This window comes from Simochromis diagramma, unplaced genomic scaffold (assembly GCF_900408965.1).
Source record: "Simochromis diagramma unplaced genomic scaffold, fSimDia1.1 OVJJ01000374.1, whole genome shotgun sequence".
Lineage (NCBI taxonomy): Eukaryota > Metazoa > Chordata > Actinopteri > Cichliformes > Cichlidae > Simochromis > Simochromis diagramma.
In genome coordinates, this window is record NW_024386743.1 from 146,451 (window position 1) to 162,611 (window position 16,161).

The following is a 16,161-nucleotide window of genomic DNA, read 5'->3' on the forward strand; positions in this document are numbered from 1 at the left end:
TGCTGCAGGTCGTGTGGTTATCCAGAGGCGAGCAGAGGGAAGCAGTTTCCCCCTGATGAGATTTATCAGCAGCACATCCACTGAGGTGGACTTTCTAGGGTCAGTTAGGATTGTAGTTTTGTGGAAGTCCAGAGGAAGTCGACACTCATCCAGACCATCAAAGATGAACACAACCTGGAAGTCTTCAAAGCTGCAGATTCCTGCTTCTTTGGTTTCAGTAAAGAAGTGATGAACAAGTCCCACCAAGCTGAACTTTTCCTCTTTCAGCACATTCAGCTCTCTGAAAGTGAATGGAAATATGAACTGGATGTCCTGGTTGGCTTTGTCTTCAGCCCAGTCCAGGCTGTATTTCTGTGTTAAGACTGTTTTCCCCAATGCCAGCCACTCCCTTTGTCAGCACTGTTCTGATTTGTTCATCTCTTCCCGGTAAGTCTTTAAAGATGTCTTCTTCTCTGATTGTTGTTTCTGGTCTGTCTGGTTTCCTGGATGCTGTTTCAATCTGTCTGACCTCATGTTCTTTATTGATCTCTGCAATCTCTCCCTGTGTGATGTAGAGCCCTGTGTATATCTGATTAAGAGGGGTTTTGTTTAATGTTTCTGAAATTCCCTCAACCACACACTGGAACTTCTTCTTCAGGTGAGATTTCAGTTTGGACTGACCCCTTTTCAGAGCCTCTGAATGAAAACAACAAAATAAAAGATAAGAGATATTAGCATTATTAGTGTGTTGTGGAATTGTTTATACAGAACAAAGAAATGTAACTGCACCCTCTCCTGCATTTTGACATTACTTTTCTTTCAGATCTTTTTCTGATGTATGAATTTTTTTTTTATTTTAAATAATTAGACAAAACCCTATCTAATGTTCTTGTGCACTTGAGGAAAAAAGGAATTCTGTCAAGTTTTCAAAACTTTGACCTCAGTGACATCATCTCGGAGTCCTAAGTTAGTGCTACTTTCACTTTTGAAAATCATTTAAATCTCTTGAGTTCACTATCGGGTGATTCACCCTCCACATCTTCTCGAGCTCTTCTCTGAGCGATTGGTACTTCTCCAGCTTCTTGTGTTCCTTCTTCCTGATGTTGCTGTCATTCGGAACTGCTACATCTATCACTATGGCCATCTTCTACCAGAGTTTTGTCCATCTATATCTGGAAGTCCCACAGGATCTTAGCTCGGTCATTCTCCACCATCCTTGGGGACATCTCCCATTTTGACCTCGGGACTTCCAGGCCATACTTGTCACAGATATTTCTGTACACTATGCCGGCCACTTGGTTATGGCGTTCCATGTATGCCCTGCCTGCTAGCATCTTGCACCCTGCTACTATGTGCTGGATTGTCTCAGGGGCATCTTTACACAGCCTGCACCTGGGGTCTTGCCTGCTGTCATTGACACCAGCCTCTATGGATCTTGTGCTCAGAGCTTTTTCCTGTGCTGCCATGATTCATACCTCTGTGCTGTCTTTCAGTCCAGCTTTGTCCAGTCACTGGTAGGATTTCTGGATGTCAGCCACCTTCTCTATCTATGCAGGGGCTTGTCCTTCCATGATGGTTCCTCCTCATCCTCCTCTTTCTTGAGTTTCTGCTGCCTGAGGTATTCACTGAGCACGCGGTCGGTACTGACGCTCACCATTTCCCGGCCTCTTTCCTTCCGCTTGGCATATAGCCTTGGCATACAGCCTCAGGGTGCTGGAGTTGGGGTGAAACCCTCCATCCATGGTCACAAGCTTCCTCATCTTGATGTCGGTGACTTCTATCTCCTGTTTTAGCCAGCGTATTATCCCAGCAGGGGTACCTGATCATGGGCAGGGCGTAGGAGTTGCGGATAAGTGGAAGGAAATGGATGGATGGATAGTTTAATGTATCTTGATGAGTATCATATGTTGCTTTAGATGAGTTTCATAGAGCTACTCTATAACTATAATAATTGTCAAAAGTATTAGGCAAATCCTGTACTAGGTTCAGCTAGATTGTTTAGATCAACTTTGGATTACATAGTTAGATAACAAGCTAGTAATTTTGGAATAATAATCATTTGAATAGAGTAATAATTCAGTCATTATAACTGTAGGGATATCATGCTGGAACACATAACGTCATAATAATTTACAATGGTAAAACACTGGAAAGTGTATAAAGCACCTGATTGGTAACAGGTCTAAAAACACATTTCAAAAATTTTAAAATATATACAAATAAAAAAAAAATTAAATTAACATGGGAGTGAGTAAACAGACCTTTGTTACACAGATGTGTGGCCTCACCTTTCTTTACAAATGATGATCGATGCAGTTCAGAGAAGAGAACTGGATCTAGTTTCCGAAGATGTTTGATCATTATCCTGCAGGCTTTGTTTCCTTTTTTCCTAACTGTGTCAACAAAGCACCGAGCCTTATTTGCTCTGGATTTGTTTTCTTCTATTATTGATTCTTTTTCCAAATCATCTAAAATGGCATCACTAACAAGGGCTTCAAGGAGCTGTGTAAGGATTTCTGTTGACACCCTCCTCACAAATTCTCTCCGCAACATGAGAAGCTCCTCTAAATGAAGAAAAAATAAACACAAACATCTATCTTAGTAAACTTAACACTTTTAGGAAGATGTGCCAATAGATTAAGATTGATAGATTTCACATGTGAGTGAATTCCGATGACTTTATATTTGAATCTAAAAGTCCCATAAACTCCCAAGATGGAAAGTATAAGCACAGTGTTGTGCCATTTCTTCAAGTACCTGAAATCTATTGTTATCTAAGGGAGGTCATTTCCAAGACTCTTATTCTTATGCTCCCTGCTTATTGCCCATAAAACTGCACAATGTGCATCCTGTTGGGCAGGCTGTTTCCATCTAGACAGAACCTGACTCACAGACACAGGTTTGTAACTGTGTCTCGGTCTGCTGCAGTAGAAATGCTAAACATATAAATTAGAAACAGCTACATTGATTTACGAGATTTGTTAACTTGTATCCGCACTTACGGACCCTCTAGGGACCCACTTGCAGTGAGTTTTTGCTTCAGTGTAGCCTAGTGTTTGGTCGCTCTCCACGCACTTTCATTGATGACGTGACGTGGGTCTCTTACCTGATCAGCAAATTGCGGGAGCGAGTCCTGAGGGGGGCAGTGATGGGTGTTGACCCATTCCTTGCCGTTCTACTCCTATGACATGTTTTTAGGTCAGTTTAAAACAACGTTTGCTTAACCTGTTTCTGAGAATGGTTCACTTCGAAAATTGCTAACCCTTCGTCAGGGTCAGTGAAGTATAGCAGCGGAGGTGGGCTGGCCAGATCAAGCGTAACAGGGGGTATTTCTCCGTTGAATGAGACTATGACAGATCAGCTCACCACCCGTGATGAGTCTGCTTCAGGTTAGGAAAAGGAAAGGGTTAGGGAACTTTTCCAAGTTTCCTCACGTTAGTTCCACACACAGTTCAGCACCACACTGGAACCTATGCAAATTGGCTGGTCCCAGTTGTCCCCGGAGGAGAGGGAGCGACTTTTTTTCTTGTGGATCTTATCTGTCATCCACCCAGCTAATCAGCCCACATAACAAAATTGGTATGGCCTACACAATGTGCTTAGACATACCGCAAAGAATGACGGACCTTTGGTGGCCCAGACCTGGTTTGCCAGAGATGGCCCACACATGGGCCAGCACAAGGCCAGTTGCATACACACTGCTGGCCCTGTGCTGTCCCAGAACAGTTTCAGCTCTGGCCCCAGATATCAGCCTAATGTGTACCTTAATCAAGTCGTGTAATAACAACATGTGCCAGAACATTCAAAAGTAACATGACAAAACTGTTCAGACAGTGAATACACTGATTCTTATATAACACTTTATTACTCTCCCCGATTGTGCTCTCTACAACAAGCCACATTCACCTAATCACACACTTTCTCTTAACTGGGTGCTTCCTAACTACATTAATACATATTCACACTCTCAACATGCAGACTGGAGGAGCCAGGGATCGAATCACTAACCTTCCGATCAGTAGGTGACCTGCTCTACTGCCTGAGCTACAGCCACCCAGTGGTTAACATGAGTAAACCGTTAGTAGGCTTTGGATAAAGTGTAAAGTCACACACCTGTCAAACCTGCATTTGAAACATTGGCTACCACAGCAGTATAGTATTGCAACATGGCATTTGGGTCTTCTAACTAAAATAGGAAAATAGGAACATAAACAGTGCCGTCATTGCCAGATCTGGTGCACATCTGGTTGACATACACTCTGCCATGACACCAGTCAGTCAGAAGTGCCAGCTTGTTGCCAGATCTGGGCCAGACCTGTTTTCTGCAGGCCTGGGCCACATAAACCAGACCACAATTGAGCCAGATGTGGCATGCCATCACATAGACAGTGCCATCTATGCGAGGCCTGGCCCATATCTTTACGACATACGTCTTATCATGCCAGAAGTCAGCCAGCAGTGCCGACTTGATACCAGATCTGAGCCAGACCTGCTTGTTACGTGGGAGTGACGTCAAGCCCTTATAAATTGGGGTTCTGAGCAAAGTCTAATAAATGTTGAAATCCCAAAACGATTAGATATTCTAGATATTCCCCTCATGCCATTAGACCCCCCCCCAAACACACACACACCACACCAATTGTCTAGCTTCAGCGTGCACCCTAGGCACCTTGTGGAAGACACAGAACAACCATTTATAGTCTGGACTGATCACAAGAACTTGACTTACTTACTGCATGCTACAAGATTAAATGCTCGGCAAGCCCTGCTACTCTTTGGTCCTTTAACGTCTCAATCTCTTACCGTCCAGGTTCTAGGAAAGTAACGCCAGATGCTCTCCCCCGCCAGTTTGACTCTGACTTGAATCACTCAGAGTTACCTTTTATACTTCCGGTCAGCTGCAGGATTGGGGCAGACTCATGGAACGTGGAGGATCCATTTATTGCGCACTTCAAATGGAAACAGATCTTGGGTCTGGCAGACTGGTGCTATGCACCCGCGGTGGTTCGTTCAAAGGTCCTTGAATGGATTCACACCTCCAAGTTCGCCTGCCACACAGGCAGAGGTCGGACTTTCACTTTGATTAAAAGACACTTTTGTTGGGAGACATTGGACAGGTACATCAGGGAGTATGTGGCCACTTGTACTGTGTGTGCCAGGAACAAGTCACGGAATCAGCGTCCTGCAGGACTGTTGCAGCCATTACCCAAACCAAATGGCCCATGGTCCCATATCACATTGGATTTTGTCACAGGACTCCTGGTTTCTGCAGGAAAAACTGTCATACTCACCATTGCAGATAGATTCTCAAAGATTCCCCACAGCCTCCTGGTGCAGGTGGAACACATCTTCCAACTCCATGGGATCCCTGCAGAAGTAGTGTCTGATAGGGGTCCACAATTTTCATCTCAGGTTTGGAAGGCCTTTTGCACAACCTTGAGGGCTAAGCCCTGCCTAAGGTCTGATTATCATCCACAGACTAATGGATAAACTAAACACCTTAATTAAGAGCTTGAGACCACACTGTGTAACCACCCATTACCCTGCCACCTGGTCTGCTTCTCTCTGGGTTGAATATACTCACAAAACTCTTGCCTTCTATGCCACAGGCTTGTTCCCATTTAAAGTATTCATAGGTTATCAGCTGCTGCTTTTTCCTCAGCAAGAAACTGAGCTCACCATTCCGTCCATCCAACACCACCTGCAATGTTGCCATGGTTTCCTACAATGGACCTTTTAAGGTAGACAGAGTAATTAGCCCTACGGCGGTCAAGCTAACACTCCCTCCATTGTTACGGGTTCACACTTTTTTCCATGTCTCTCATGTTAAACTGGTGCTCTCAAGCCCTCTGTGCCCTCCTTCCGATGCCCCACCTTCACCCCAGCTTATCATTGGACACCCGGCCTACTCGATCTTCAGCTAACCTGTGTTAGTGTTAGGCTGCCAAAGCTTTCTTGTCTTTTGTCATAGTTAATATTCTTGTTTACCTTGTGTTTTCTCTGCTTTCAGTAATCTGCCTGTTCACCTTGTTCATCTCTTAACTATACTGACGTTTACTAGGACACTGGTCTTCTTGGCAAATTAAGTTCAGTTCATGCCCCGCTTTTCTCATCACTCCATCTGCCTGCCTTCCTCTCACAGCAATTGGGATTCATTGGATCACTTCATATGGAAAAATGCCAACTGGAGACTCACACGGACCTTTTGGACTATCTTTCCGCTTCCCCGCCATCCTCCACCTGCTTTGAGTGAGACATTTTAACTCCTAACACTGTTTTCCCCGATAAACTACTGGAACTCTCATTTCACGGACAATAAAATCTGAACTGCACCATAGCTTACAATTTATGCTTCATGCCTTTTTCAAGGCTCATGTTTGTGCCAAAGTTCACAGTTTATGGTTGTTTGTTCACAGCTCACGCTTGTGCCATAGTTCATAGTTTATGTTTGTTATATCACAGCCTGTAAATAAATCTCAGTATCACGTCTATCAGTGCTTCCATCTGTGTCTGCATTTGGATTCATTCTCCTTGTCTGGCCTCCAGGCCGTAACACTGGCCAGCATGGACTGTTGTCATTCATGTGTTAGTGATAAAATATGTCAGCCTTAGTCTCAGCACTTAGGTCCTTGGGTCTGGTATAAATATAACAAAAAGTGATCAAGCTTTTGCTCACTATATTGAATCATGAATGAATGATTTAATTGATTTTTAATCTACAAATTTAATCTACATCCAAATGTCCATATCAACTTGTGTCTTGTGGGATTAGAGAGTCACTGAGCAGCAGTGTTGGGACTAACGCGTTATTAAGTAACGCGTTACAGTAACTACGTTATTATTGTGGTAACGAGCACGGTAACTAGTTATTATGCCAAAATCAGGAACGCGTTAGTCGTTACTGGGATTTAGATAGGGTCGTTACTTCGTGTGGTGGCCATCGCGGAGCTTCCACAGATTCAGTAACATTAGCAAGTGGTGGAGGCCAGCAGGTGGATGAGAGAAAGCAACACGTTCTCGGGCTGGAGAAAGGGGACACAGAAGGAAAAGAGACCCGAGGCGGCCGCCGGTCCAATTGTGAACTGAACTTCAGGTAAGAAGTTATGACCTGTAGTCTCTCTGGGTCAGATATAAACCAAGTTTAGGTGGAGTTTTTTTTCGTTATTCTGACTTTTTCCGTACTGCGTGCTAGCTTGTTCATAAGTTATTAGAGTTGTCAACCGTCCCGTCTGGTATTCAGAGAAAATATTACGCGTTTCTTATTGAGGTGAAAAGGAACAGTTTGTCCCGTAATTCAGCTACAATGGAAAAGACACAAAGCTGGAGTTATTCTGTGTCTTTGCTGCACAGCTGCCTCTTCTTTCATTCTCCCCCCTCCCTCTCCCGTTTCTACTTCAATCATGAAAACTGATCAATGATCAGCTGATCGTCTTTTCTCTCTTGTTTGTTTATCTCCCACTTTGCGCCGAAAGAGGAAACCAGCAGATGTCGCGCTAAACAACAGCAGCACGTTTAAGCTTGATCAGCTGTTGTTAGAATTTAATATTAATTTCTAGTATCAGCTGATGTTTGCTGGAGCCACAGCTGCAAAAAAGCTGCTGGTCATGATATGGTTTGTATATCTGGTGAGAGGGAAACATGAAGATGAAACCAGGAGATGTCCTTACTGAATCATCAGAGCTGAACAGGTGATGGAGAAACAGGTTTACCTTTTAGGTGACATGAATGAGTTGAAGGGAAGTTATGAACTGTTTCTGAGAGACAAATAACACCAGGATCCTTTTTTAGGTAGCTGACAGCTGGTAACTGTGCAGGGGCGGATCTAGCAAAGTTTTGCCAGGGGGGCCAGATAGGGCTTTAACCGGGAGAGGTGGGCACAAAGAAATACTTTTCTTTCTTATTCTCATTTAAAATGTCTAGCTTTTAAAAAAATAATTATCTGAATCTTACAACAAACGATTGATAGATTGATGCATATATACCATCAGAACAGTGTACATCACTGTCACAACAGTGTTTGTTTTCATTCAAAGGCTTTATCATTTTTCCTATAATGGTGGGCCAGTCTCTAGTCAAAGTGTCGGGGCCAATTTTCTGTCCCAGTCCAGCCCTGTATGCAGCTCATCTGCAGTCTGGTGTTACCAACATCTTCCTATTCAGAAGGCAGAATTTCAGAGTTCTGAGTACAATTGAAAGCACCACGACTGCAGTTTTTGTGTTGGATGTAAAAGGCGCACATGATGCTGTGACGTAGGCTAGAATCATGGCAGCAGTCAATGACGGTCCAGGCGTGGGATTTCTCTCGTGGAAATATGCACATTATCTTTTCCTGTCTATTGGTCGGTGGCACAGTGCACTTGTGGCAAGTAAACAAGCTAGAAGACTGGCAAAGTTATGGAAGCAACACATTAACAAGAGAATTCTGAGTAAAACCAAAGTTACTTTCCCTAGTAACTAGTTACTTTGAAAGTAACAAGTAACTTGAAGTAACTGAGTTACTTTTGAGAGAAGTAACTAGTAATGTAACTAAGTTACTATTTTAAAGTAACTTACCCAACACTGCTGAGCAGTAAAGGATTTGTCCTTTGTTGGTCATGATAATGTTTAACAGTGTAGTTGTAGCAGATGTTGACTCTTACCTTTTGATGAAACTGATAAAGCTCCTTGGGATGAGAGATTTCCTGCTGGAGGAAGGCACATCTTGAATTACAAAACTGCCATTTGAGAGTGAAAATATTTTAGGCTTCAAAGCCATATGCAGTGGGAAAAAAAGTATTGAATTCATCATCAATTTTCTTAGTAAATATATTTATAAAGGTGCCACTGACATCAAATTCCCAGCAGATATCGGTAACCCTTCCAATCCACACATGCAAAGAAGCATAGATGTCTATGAATTAAGTTATGTGTAATACTGAGAAATAATAATGGGAAAAAGTGTTAAACACATGAAGAAAGGGTGGTGCAAAAAGGCATGGAAAGTCATGGCACCAACTGAGGCTGCAGATATAGCCGTGCCATAAGGGAAATCAGTGAAAGTACACACATCAGGGACAAGAGGAGAAAAAAGAACTCTACTCAAACTGGGCACCTAAATGAGAGACCAGTTTGACGACAGTAAAAAAACACCTCAGCACAAAAAAGCACATGAATATTCCCATGTACACTATGTAAGCATGTGACATGCATTTCGGATGGGTGAGGGTGAGTGAATGCATATCTGTGACACTTGTGTACTTGCTTGTGTGTGTGTGTGTCCTGTTTTCAGCTTGAGAGTGTCCTTTCACCCAGTTAAGCGGAAGTAAACAGTCCGCAGCCTACGGAGGTGGGCTTGAAAGGATATGGGCAAAAGTGTCAAACAGTCCCGTTGTCAAGGAGAATTTTTGATGTTCCCATCAGCCTTGGCCTTCGAGCCAAATGAGATGAAGATAATGGCTATTTGGGTTAGCACGAACAGACTGCATCTGAAATTTACAGTTGTTCTTAATGACCATCACTGGTCACCAGGTGTATCAATTTCCCGTTGAAGAGCAATAAGATTCTCCAAGATCTTTCCCATATTGCGTTTAATAAGAACAGGCTGAGTACTCATGGCTCTCACCATTGCTTCGATCATAGGGGCCAGCCTTGTGGGGATTTGAACAGCTGTAGTCAATTTCTTCAGTAAGCCAGGGCCAAGTCAGCTCCGATCACCAAGAACCCTGTTATCGTGGTTCCAAATAGGTAGATGTCTTCAATGTCATCAATTGACAGTCCCACCAGGCACACGACGAGCCAGTTCTACCATCCATCCATTGTTTATCCGGCAGGGAAAGTCGCTCCAGGATAGTTGGGCTCTCCTGAACTCAGGCTTCTCGTGGAGAGGAGAGCGTCAATTGCATTTAGAGAACAGTTGATGAAATCCATGATTCTTGTTTAGGTTTTAGAGAACAGGACTGAGAGGCTCTTCTGGGGCTAGAGATAGACACGACTAGACATAAGACATACGAAGCCAAGCAGTAAAGATAAGGGAGGGAGAGAGATGCATCTGCCCCCATCAGAGCCAAAGCAAGAAGGGAGAATGAATAGAAAATATGTACCAAAACATTTGTGATAGAAATCTGGTGCTACCTATCTACGGAGCCCCGCAGGGGACATGGGAGAAAAAAAAAATTAGGGAGAAAAAAAAAAATTAGGGAGAAAAAAAAAAAATTAAGACGGGCTTTTGCGTGATCTTGCAAAACAAACTCGGGATCTCGCAAAAGTATTGCGAGATCTCGCAAAACTTCCTCGCGAAAGTTGAATTCCAACAATGGCGGCAGCTACTTAGTTGTAATATTACTCTTATAATACACTTTTAAGATATTTTGAGGCGTGAATGTAGTTGTGTAAACGTCAGATACCTGCTCGGTTTACAAGACATCACATATTTGCAAAAGTGCTCCGACGTTTTTGGAGATCTGACACCCACTAGCTTGAAGCTAACGGGAGGTCGAGACCTACTACAGCCGGGAGGAACACCGCTTTCCCGGCACATCGTGCCTCGACCTCCCGGTCGGCTTCGAGCTGGCGGCCTCCGAAGAATGCGGCTAAAACTTTTGTGATATCTCGCGATACTTTTGCGAGATCCCGAGTTTGTTTTGCGAGATCTCGCAAAAGTCCGTCTTAATTTTTTTTTTCTCCCTAATTTATTTTTTTTCCTCCCTAATTTTTTTTTCTCCCATGTCCCCTGCGGGGCTCCGTACCTATCAGAATGGATAAGATTAAATGAGAGCGAATGTTTCAGCAAGACAATGATTTCTCAATTTGTTTCCCAGAGAGAAAATAAAGCTGCCAGCCTGACTGAATCCAACCAAATCAACGGAAAATCTATGGAAAGAACTAAAGTTCAGAGTTCATAGAAGAGGCCCACGGAACCTTTAGGATTTTAAGACTGTTTGAGTGGAACCCAAAATCCTAACTGAGCTTTGCATGTGACTAGTTTCTCCATAGAGCAGGGACCTTGAAGCTTGAACCTTGAAGCAGGCAACAACAAAGGCTTTTGTATAAAGTATTAAACAAATTTCAGTATGTAAGTTCAATATGTTTTCCCTGTGTCATTTCTCATTCTTACAAATAACTTAATTAATGTCAATAACTTTTTAAGAAGCATATTTACTTAGAAAAATGGTGTCGCATTGAATACTCATCTCATCCGCTCCATATCTGTCATGAAACACAAAAAGAAGTCACAAAACTGAACTACAGTCAGGCTAATACAGCCTGAATTTTTAATACATTTTATGAAATGAATTTGACAATGATGTGTGTTCATTCTGCACTGAGGCCCATATGGAAAAGAAATAGTAAAAACTTATATGTGATTACTCATGAAAGTGGCCACTTTCATGAGTAAATCATGTAGACCTTATGTCTGTGAAGGTTCTCAGTCATCCAGGTCATCGTAGTCAAAGGAGCTTGCAAAGAAAGGCGTCTGGACTGGGACTCTCCACCATTTGACCTTAGAACTGAAGAAGCTTCTCGGATGAGAGGTGAAACGTCTTCAAGTAACTTAAAGAAGTCCAGACGCCTTTCTTTGCAAGCTCCTTTGACCATGTAGACCTTATATGATTTACTGTCTTTCAGTTTCTCATTGCTTTCATACATTGTTTTAGTAAGTACCCAAAACATACAAGTTTCATTATATAATTTTTCAAGGGATCTTATATCTGTTTTCACTCTTATATGCTTTTCATACAAGTTTCACACAAGACAGATACAAACTTTATAAGATTTATATATATCTTTTCCATATGGGGGGTTTCATGTCATTTTCCTCTCGGTCACCTTCTTTCATCTTCTTTGAAACTGATGTTGCCACTTCCATCACATGGTCATTAGTATATGTCTGCATCATCAAATATATAGTTTCCAGTATGTCTAGGTTCTCCAAATGGCACTTTTCCAGGGTTATGAAAACACCAACAGGAACATCCTGCAGGTGCCAGTGGAAAAGTTGCAACTCCTCCTTTTCCAAATTTTCCAACATTTCATGCAGCTGCTCCTGAACAGACTTCTCCATCTTTGATCTTTAACCCTTTAAGACCTACCATAGAACCAAGTCCGCCTGAGCTTATATTATATTTTTACATGCTGTGGAGCCATTTTTGGGAGCATTTCAACTTGGTATACATCGATACAACCATTATAGTCCAAATTTTAATAATATGTCTTCATTAAGTGCATAGTAATTACATAAATTGCAAAAAAACGTTTTTGTTTTTTTAACATATATTTCTAGTTAGAGAAATTTAAGAGGCTTATCCCTCAAAACTGTAAATACAAAAAAGTTGCAGAAAATAGTTTCCCATGACAGGAAATTTATTTTAAGTGTCTTCATAGTTTTATTTTTGAAATACACCAATTTTTATATACTGCAGGAAAAATGAAAATAAATATTATAATGCAAATTTCCAAAACAACAGCATATGCATCAAAATAAACTATTTCCAGCAGTGCAATATGAGTCCTAAGCATCCCAGAAACGACACAGAAAGTCATAAAGTCAAACATAACTTTTAAAAACACCAGTATGGGCTCATAAGGCCTTGATGTTAAAAAAAAAACTACATTTCCGCAAAATGACGTCACTTTCGGTTTCAGGCAGGACATGGCGGACATGCGATAGTTCACGCTGGTGGACGTAGGAAGTGTTACAAACAGCTGATCGGATCGGCAAAGCGTGTTTCTGGAATATTGTGTTTTTGTTGCTGCAAGTGCTTTTTATCCAGTTTTTGCAAAGCTATATGTGGAAGGAAACTGTGACCGAGGACAAGCTGATGGCATAAGATGTAAGTACAACTCCTCCTGTTTCATATGCAAAAAAAAACTAGTGCGATAGCTTACGTGGTTGCAGTGCTACCAGGATTTAAAAATAGTTACGCAAAACGGAGCGTGTCCGATCCGACCGGCTTTAAAGGGTTAAAAACATGAGAGGAGAAATACAGAAAAACTGGTAATATGACAGAGCAACGGTAAGACTGTTTAAATCTAAAGAAATACTAACAGCTCACCTCTCTGCAGCCGACAGAGGCTGGGCTTTAAAACCAATGGGCTGACCTTTAGACCTGGGTGGAGGTGCAGGTTGGTCCCTGTGAATAATGATGGAGCAGTGATGTGAGTGCTGAGCTGTGACATGGAGAAGAGTCATGGACAGTTAGAGATGGTCATCTCACCTCTGAGCTTTGGTCTGGCTCTCATGTTCCCCACACAGAGTGCTTTTAGAGGGAGGGACTCCCTCCTCTCTGTCCTCACACTGATCCATGCTGCTCAATCCACATCAGCTCACACACACTTTCTACCTTCACCTGCAGAGGAAACACAAATCATTCATGTGCACATCAACTGAAATCCTCCTTTCCATCATGTGTGCTGTCCAAATATCAGCTGAATGCAGTCAGACAGCAGTGTGAGGCAGAGGAAGCTGCCATCAGCTGCTCTACTTCTACTATCAGTCCACTAGATGGAGGTATGAAGTACACACGATGCATTCACTGACACACACTGATTCACTGTGACTGGAAGCTTCAGTCAATTCAACACGTGTGAACAACATTTTCAAACATTTCAGCTGATCAATGATTCAAAGAGGATCAGCAGAGTTAAAAACTTCACGTTAATTATTCCTGCTGAGTTTGCAGAGAACTGCACACACACTGATTTACTGTTTTGGAAACTAGAGACACGTTTTTAAGTAAAGGTTTAACTACAGCTAGCTTGAAGGGCTGTGGTACATAGCCAATTATTAGAGATAATTGATAATGTTTAAGATTGAAGCATTAATTAATGCCAGGACTTCTTTGAGCAGTCTTGTAGGAAGACTGCTTCATCATTACTCATTAAAGATCAAAGACACATTGATGGTTTGGAGGAAGCAATTATTGAAGTTAACTCAGAAAGATCCATCAGACAGAGTCTAAACAATTATCTAAACTGTCTGTCGGCTTTAAAGATGGCGCGGCCACATCCAGACACCTTCCTGCATGCTCCGCTCAGACTATGCACCTTTTTAGTTGTTTGCTTATTTTTTGTTCTGGTTTACATCCCAAAATCCTCTAGTTTTATAGTCTACGACAGCAGATCACTTATAAACATCGGTGACAAGGTTGCACATTTAATCTTGGACACGCTGGCCAACGTACAATCGCTGGAGAACAAGCTCAATGACCTAAGAGATGTAGACTGGGACATGTTCAGAGCATGCACAGTTGACAGCAACGAGTTTATGGAAGAAGCAGTATGCTTCGTCAACATGCTAGCGGAGGAGATTATCCCCACTGCGAGAGTCACCCCATTCCCGAACCAGAAACCGTGGGTGGACAGATCGATCCGCCCTGCAGTGAACACCAGGACCGCCACCTACAATGCCTACAGAGCGCTCAAAAGATCTACCATCATCCCTGTGCCCAAGAACAGCAAACCCTCATCCTTGAATGATTACCAGCCAGTTTCACTGACCTCGGTAGTAATGAACGTGTTTGAGAGGCTGCTGAAGAGCATCGTCTCCTCTTCCATCCCAGACACCACAGATCCGCTGCAGTTTGCCTACCGACCCAACAGATCCACAGAGGACACCGTCGCCCATGTCACACCCTTGTCGATGTGTTTCTTGCCACATGGACAAGAAACAGGGTAACTATGTGAGAATGCTATTTGTTAATTACAGTTCAGCGTTTAACACAATAGTGCCCTGCAGACTGTTCACAAAGCTGAGGGATCTGGGACTCAACAGCTCTCTTTGTGCATGGATGTTGGACTTCTTCACTGGCAGAACTCAGGTGGTGAGGGTGGGCAGGTGCTTCTCCAACAGCATCACCATCAACACAGGAGCACCACAGGGATGTGTCCTCTCGCCACTGCTCTACTCCCTCTACACTTCAGACTGTGTGACCACCCATGGCTCCAACACCATTGTGAAGTTTGCTGACGACACAGTGGTGTTGGGTGCCATCTCCAACAACAATGAGGGAGCCTACATGGATGAAGTGAAGGATGTGGCATCATGGTGCCCAGGATAACCATCTCCAGCTGAACGTTGGCAAGACCAAGGAGCTGGTGGTTCAGAAGGAGTCAGCACAGAGACTACAATCCCATTATCATCAATGGAGCTCCAGTGGAGAGGGTGCAGTCCTTCAAGTATCTTGGTGTCCACATCTCCTCAGACCTGGCATGATCTTCCCACATTCAGGTGAAGAGCCAAAAAGGCTAGGCAGCGCCTGTATCACCTATGACAACTGAGGAAGTTCAGGGTCTCTCTTGTGATCCTCGGGATTTTCTATACAGGCGCTGTGGAGAGCATCCTCACACAGAACATGACATCGTGGTTCGGGAACAGCTGTGTGAAGGACCAAAAAGCTCTCCAGAGAGTGATCCGTACAGCAGAACGCTGCTGCAGGATTGCTCTCCCCCCGCTTCAGGACACCTACACCAGGAGATGCCGGACTAGAGCAGCGCAGATACTGAAGGACCCGTCCCATCCTGGCAACAAACTGTTCCAACTGCAATCTGATAGAAGACAAACACACACACACACACACACACACTCACTCACACACACACACACACACACACACACCCGCCCTCTCACAGCATACATACAGTAAGTGACTGAGATGGGACTCTCTTCTAAACACTCTAAACCCACTGGCACAATGTACATTTCAAATTTTTTCTTAATTTTAAATATGTTCATATTGTTTTTTCTTATTGAATTATGTATGTGTATGTGTAAAAAAAACAAGATGGCTGCTAGGGTGCAGACACACAGCTTGGCAGGTCCTGTGCGTTTGCCAAAAAAACCACCTAAAAAACCATCTAAAAACCCCTGGATCTTGACATCAACTTGTCTTTTTGTTTTTATACATTTTTATCTTCTGTGGAGTTCGACATGTCCAAGAAAGCTGGATAATTATACCACTTTCCCAGCCAAATGGAGTCAACATCTTTTGTTCACAAGATTCTTGGATTTTGGTCATGCCAGACCACCCCCAGGTAAACAGACCACCCCCAGGTAAACATGAACAATCAGATATACCACAACTGTCGCTGGAGATTCTGAAACTTGTTCTGATGCTACTTTTGGCTGGTGATATAGAACTAAATCCTGGACCTAATTCAAACATCAGTGATTTGGACTGGCTACAACTAATTAGCCTAGTTAGCCTA

The 16,161-nt window shown here is 42.9% G+C and overlaps 1 protein-coding gene across 1 annotated transcript; it reads right to left on the bottom strand.

The window, feature by feature from the left end:
* Positions 1–307: 307 nt before the first annotated feature.
* On the bottom strand, positions 308–13,220 carry LOC120723118 (NACHT, LRR and PYD domains-containing protein 3-like). Its single transcript, XM_040014490.1, has 6 exons — positions 13,173–13,220; positions 13,011–13,088; positions 11,117–11,163; positions 8,619–8,663; positions 2,268–2,543; positions 308–675 (listed from the first exon to the last, which is right to left on the bottom strand). Exons 3-6 carry the CDS (start codon positions 11,145–11,147, stop codon positions 329–331), a joined length of 699 nt encoding a protein of 232 aa, XP_039870424.1. The 5' UTR covers positions 11,148–11,163; positions 13,011–13,088; positions 13,173–13,220; the 3' UTR covers positions 308–328.
* Positions 13,221–16,161: the final 2,941 nt, after the last annotated feature.

Excerpts from the sequence above, each read along its gene's own strand:
- LOC120723118 (XM_040014490.1), bottom strand. The coding sequence starts at position 11,147 with ATGAGTATTCAATGCGACACCATTTTTCTAA. Across the intron at positions 2,544-8,618 it reads TTTATCAGTTTCATCAAAAG|AGGAGCTTCTCATGTTGCGG; the intron begins GTAAGAGTCAAC and ends TTCTTCATTTAG. Across the intron at positions 676-2,267 it reads ATCATCATTTGTAAAGAAAG|AGGCTCTGAAAAGGGGTCAG; the intron begins GTGAGGCCACAC and ends GTTTTCATTCAG.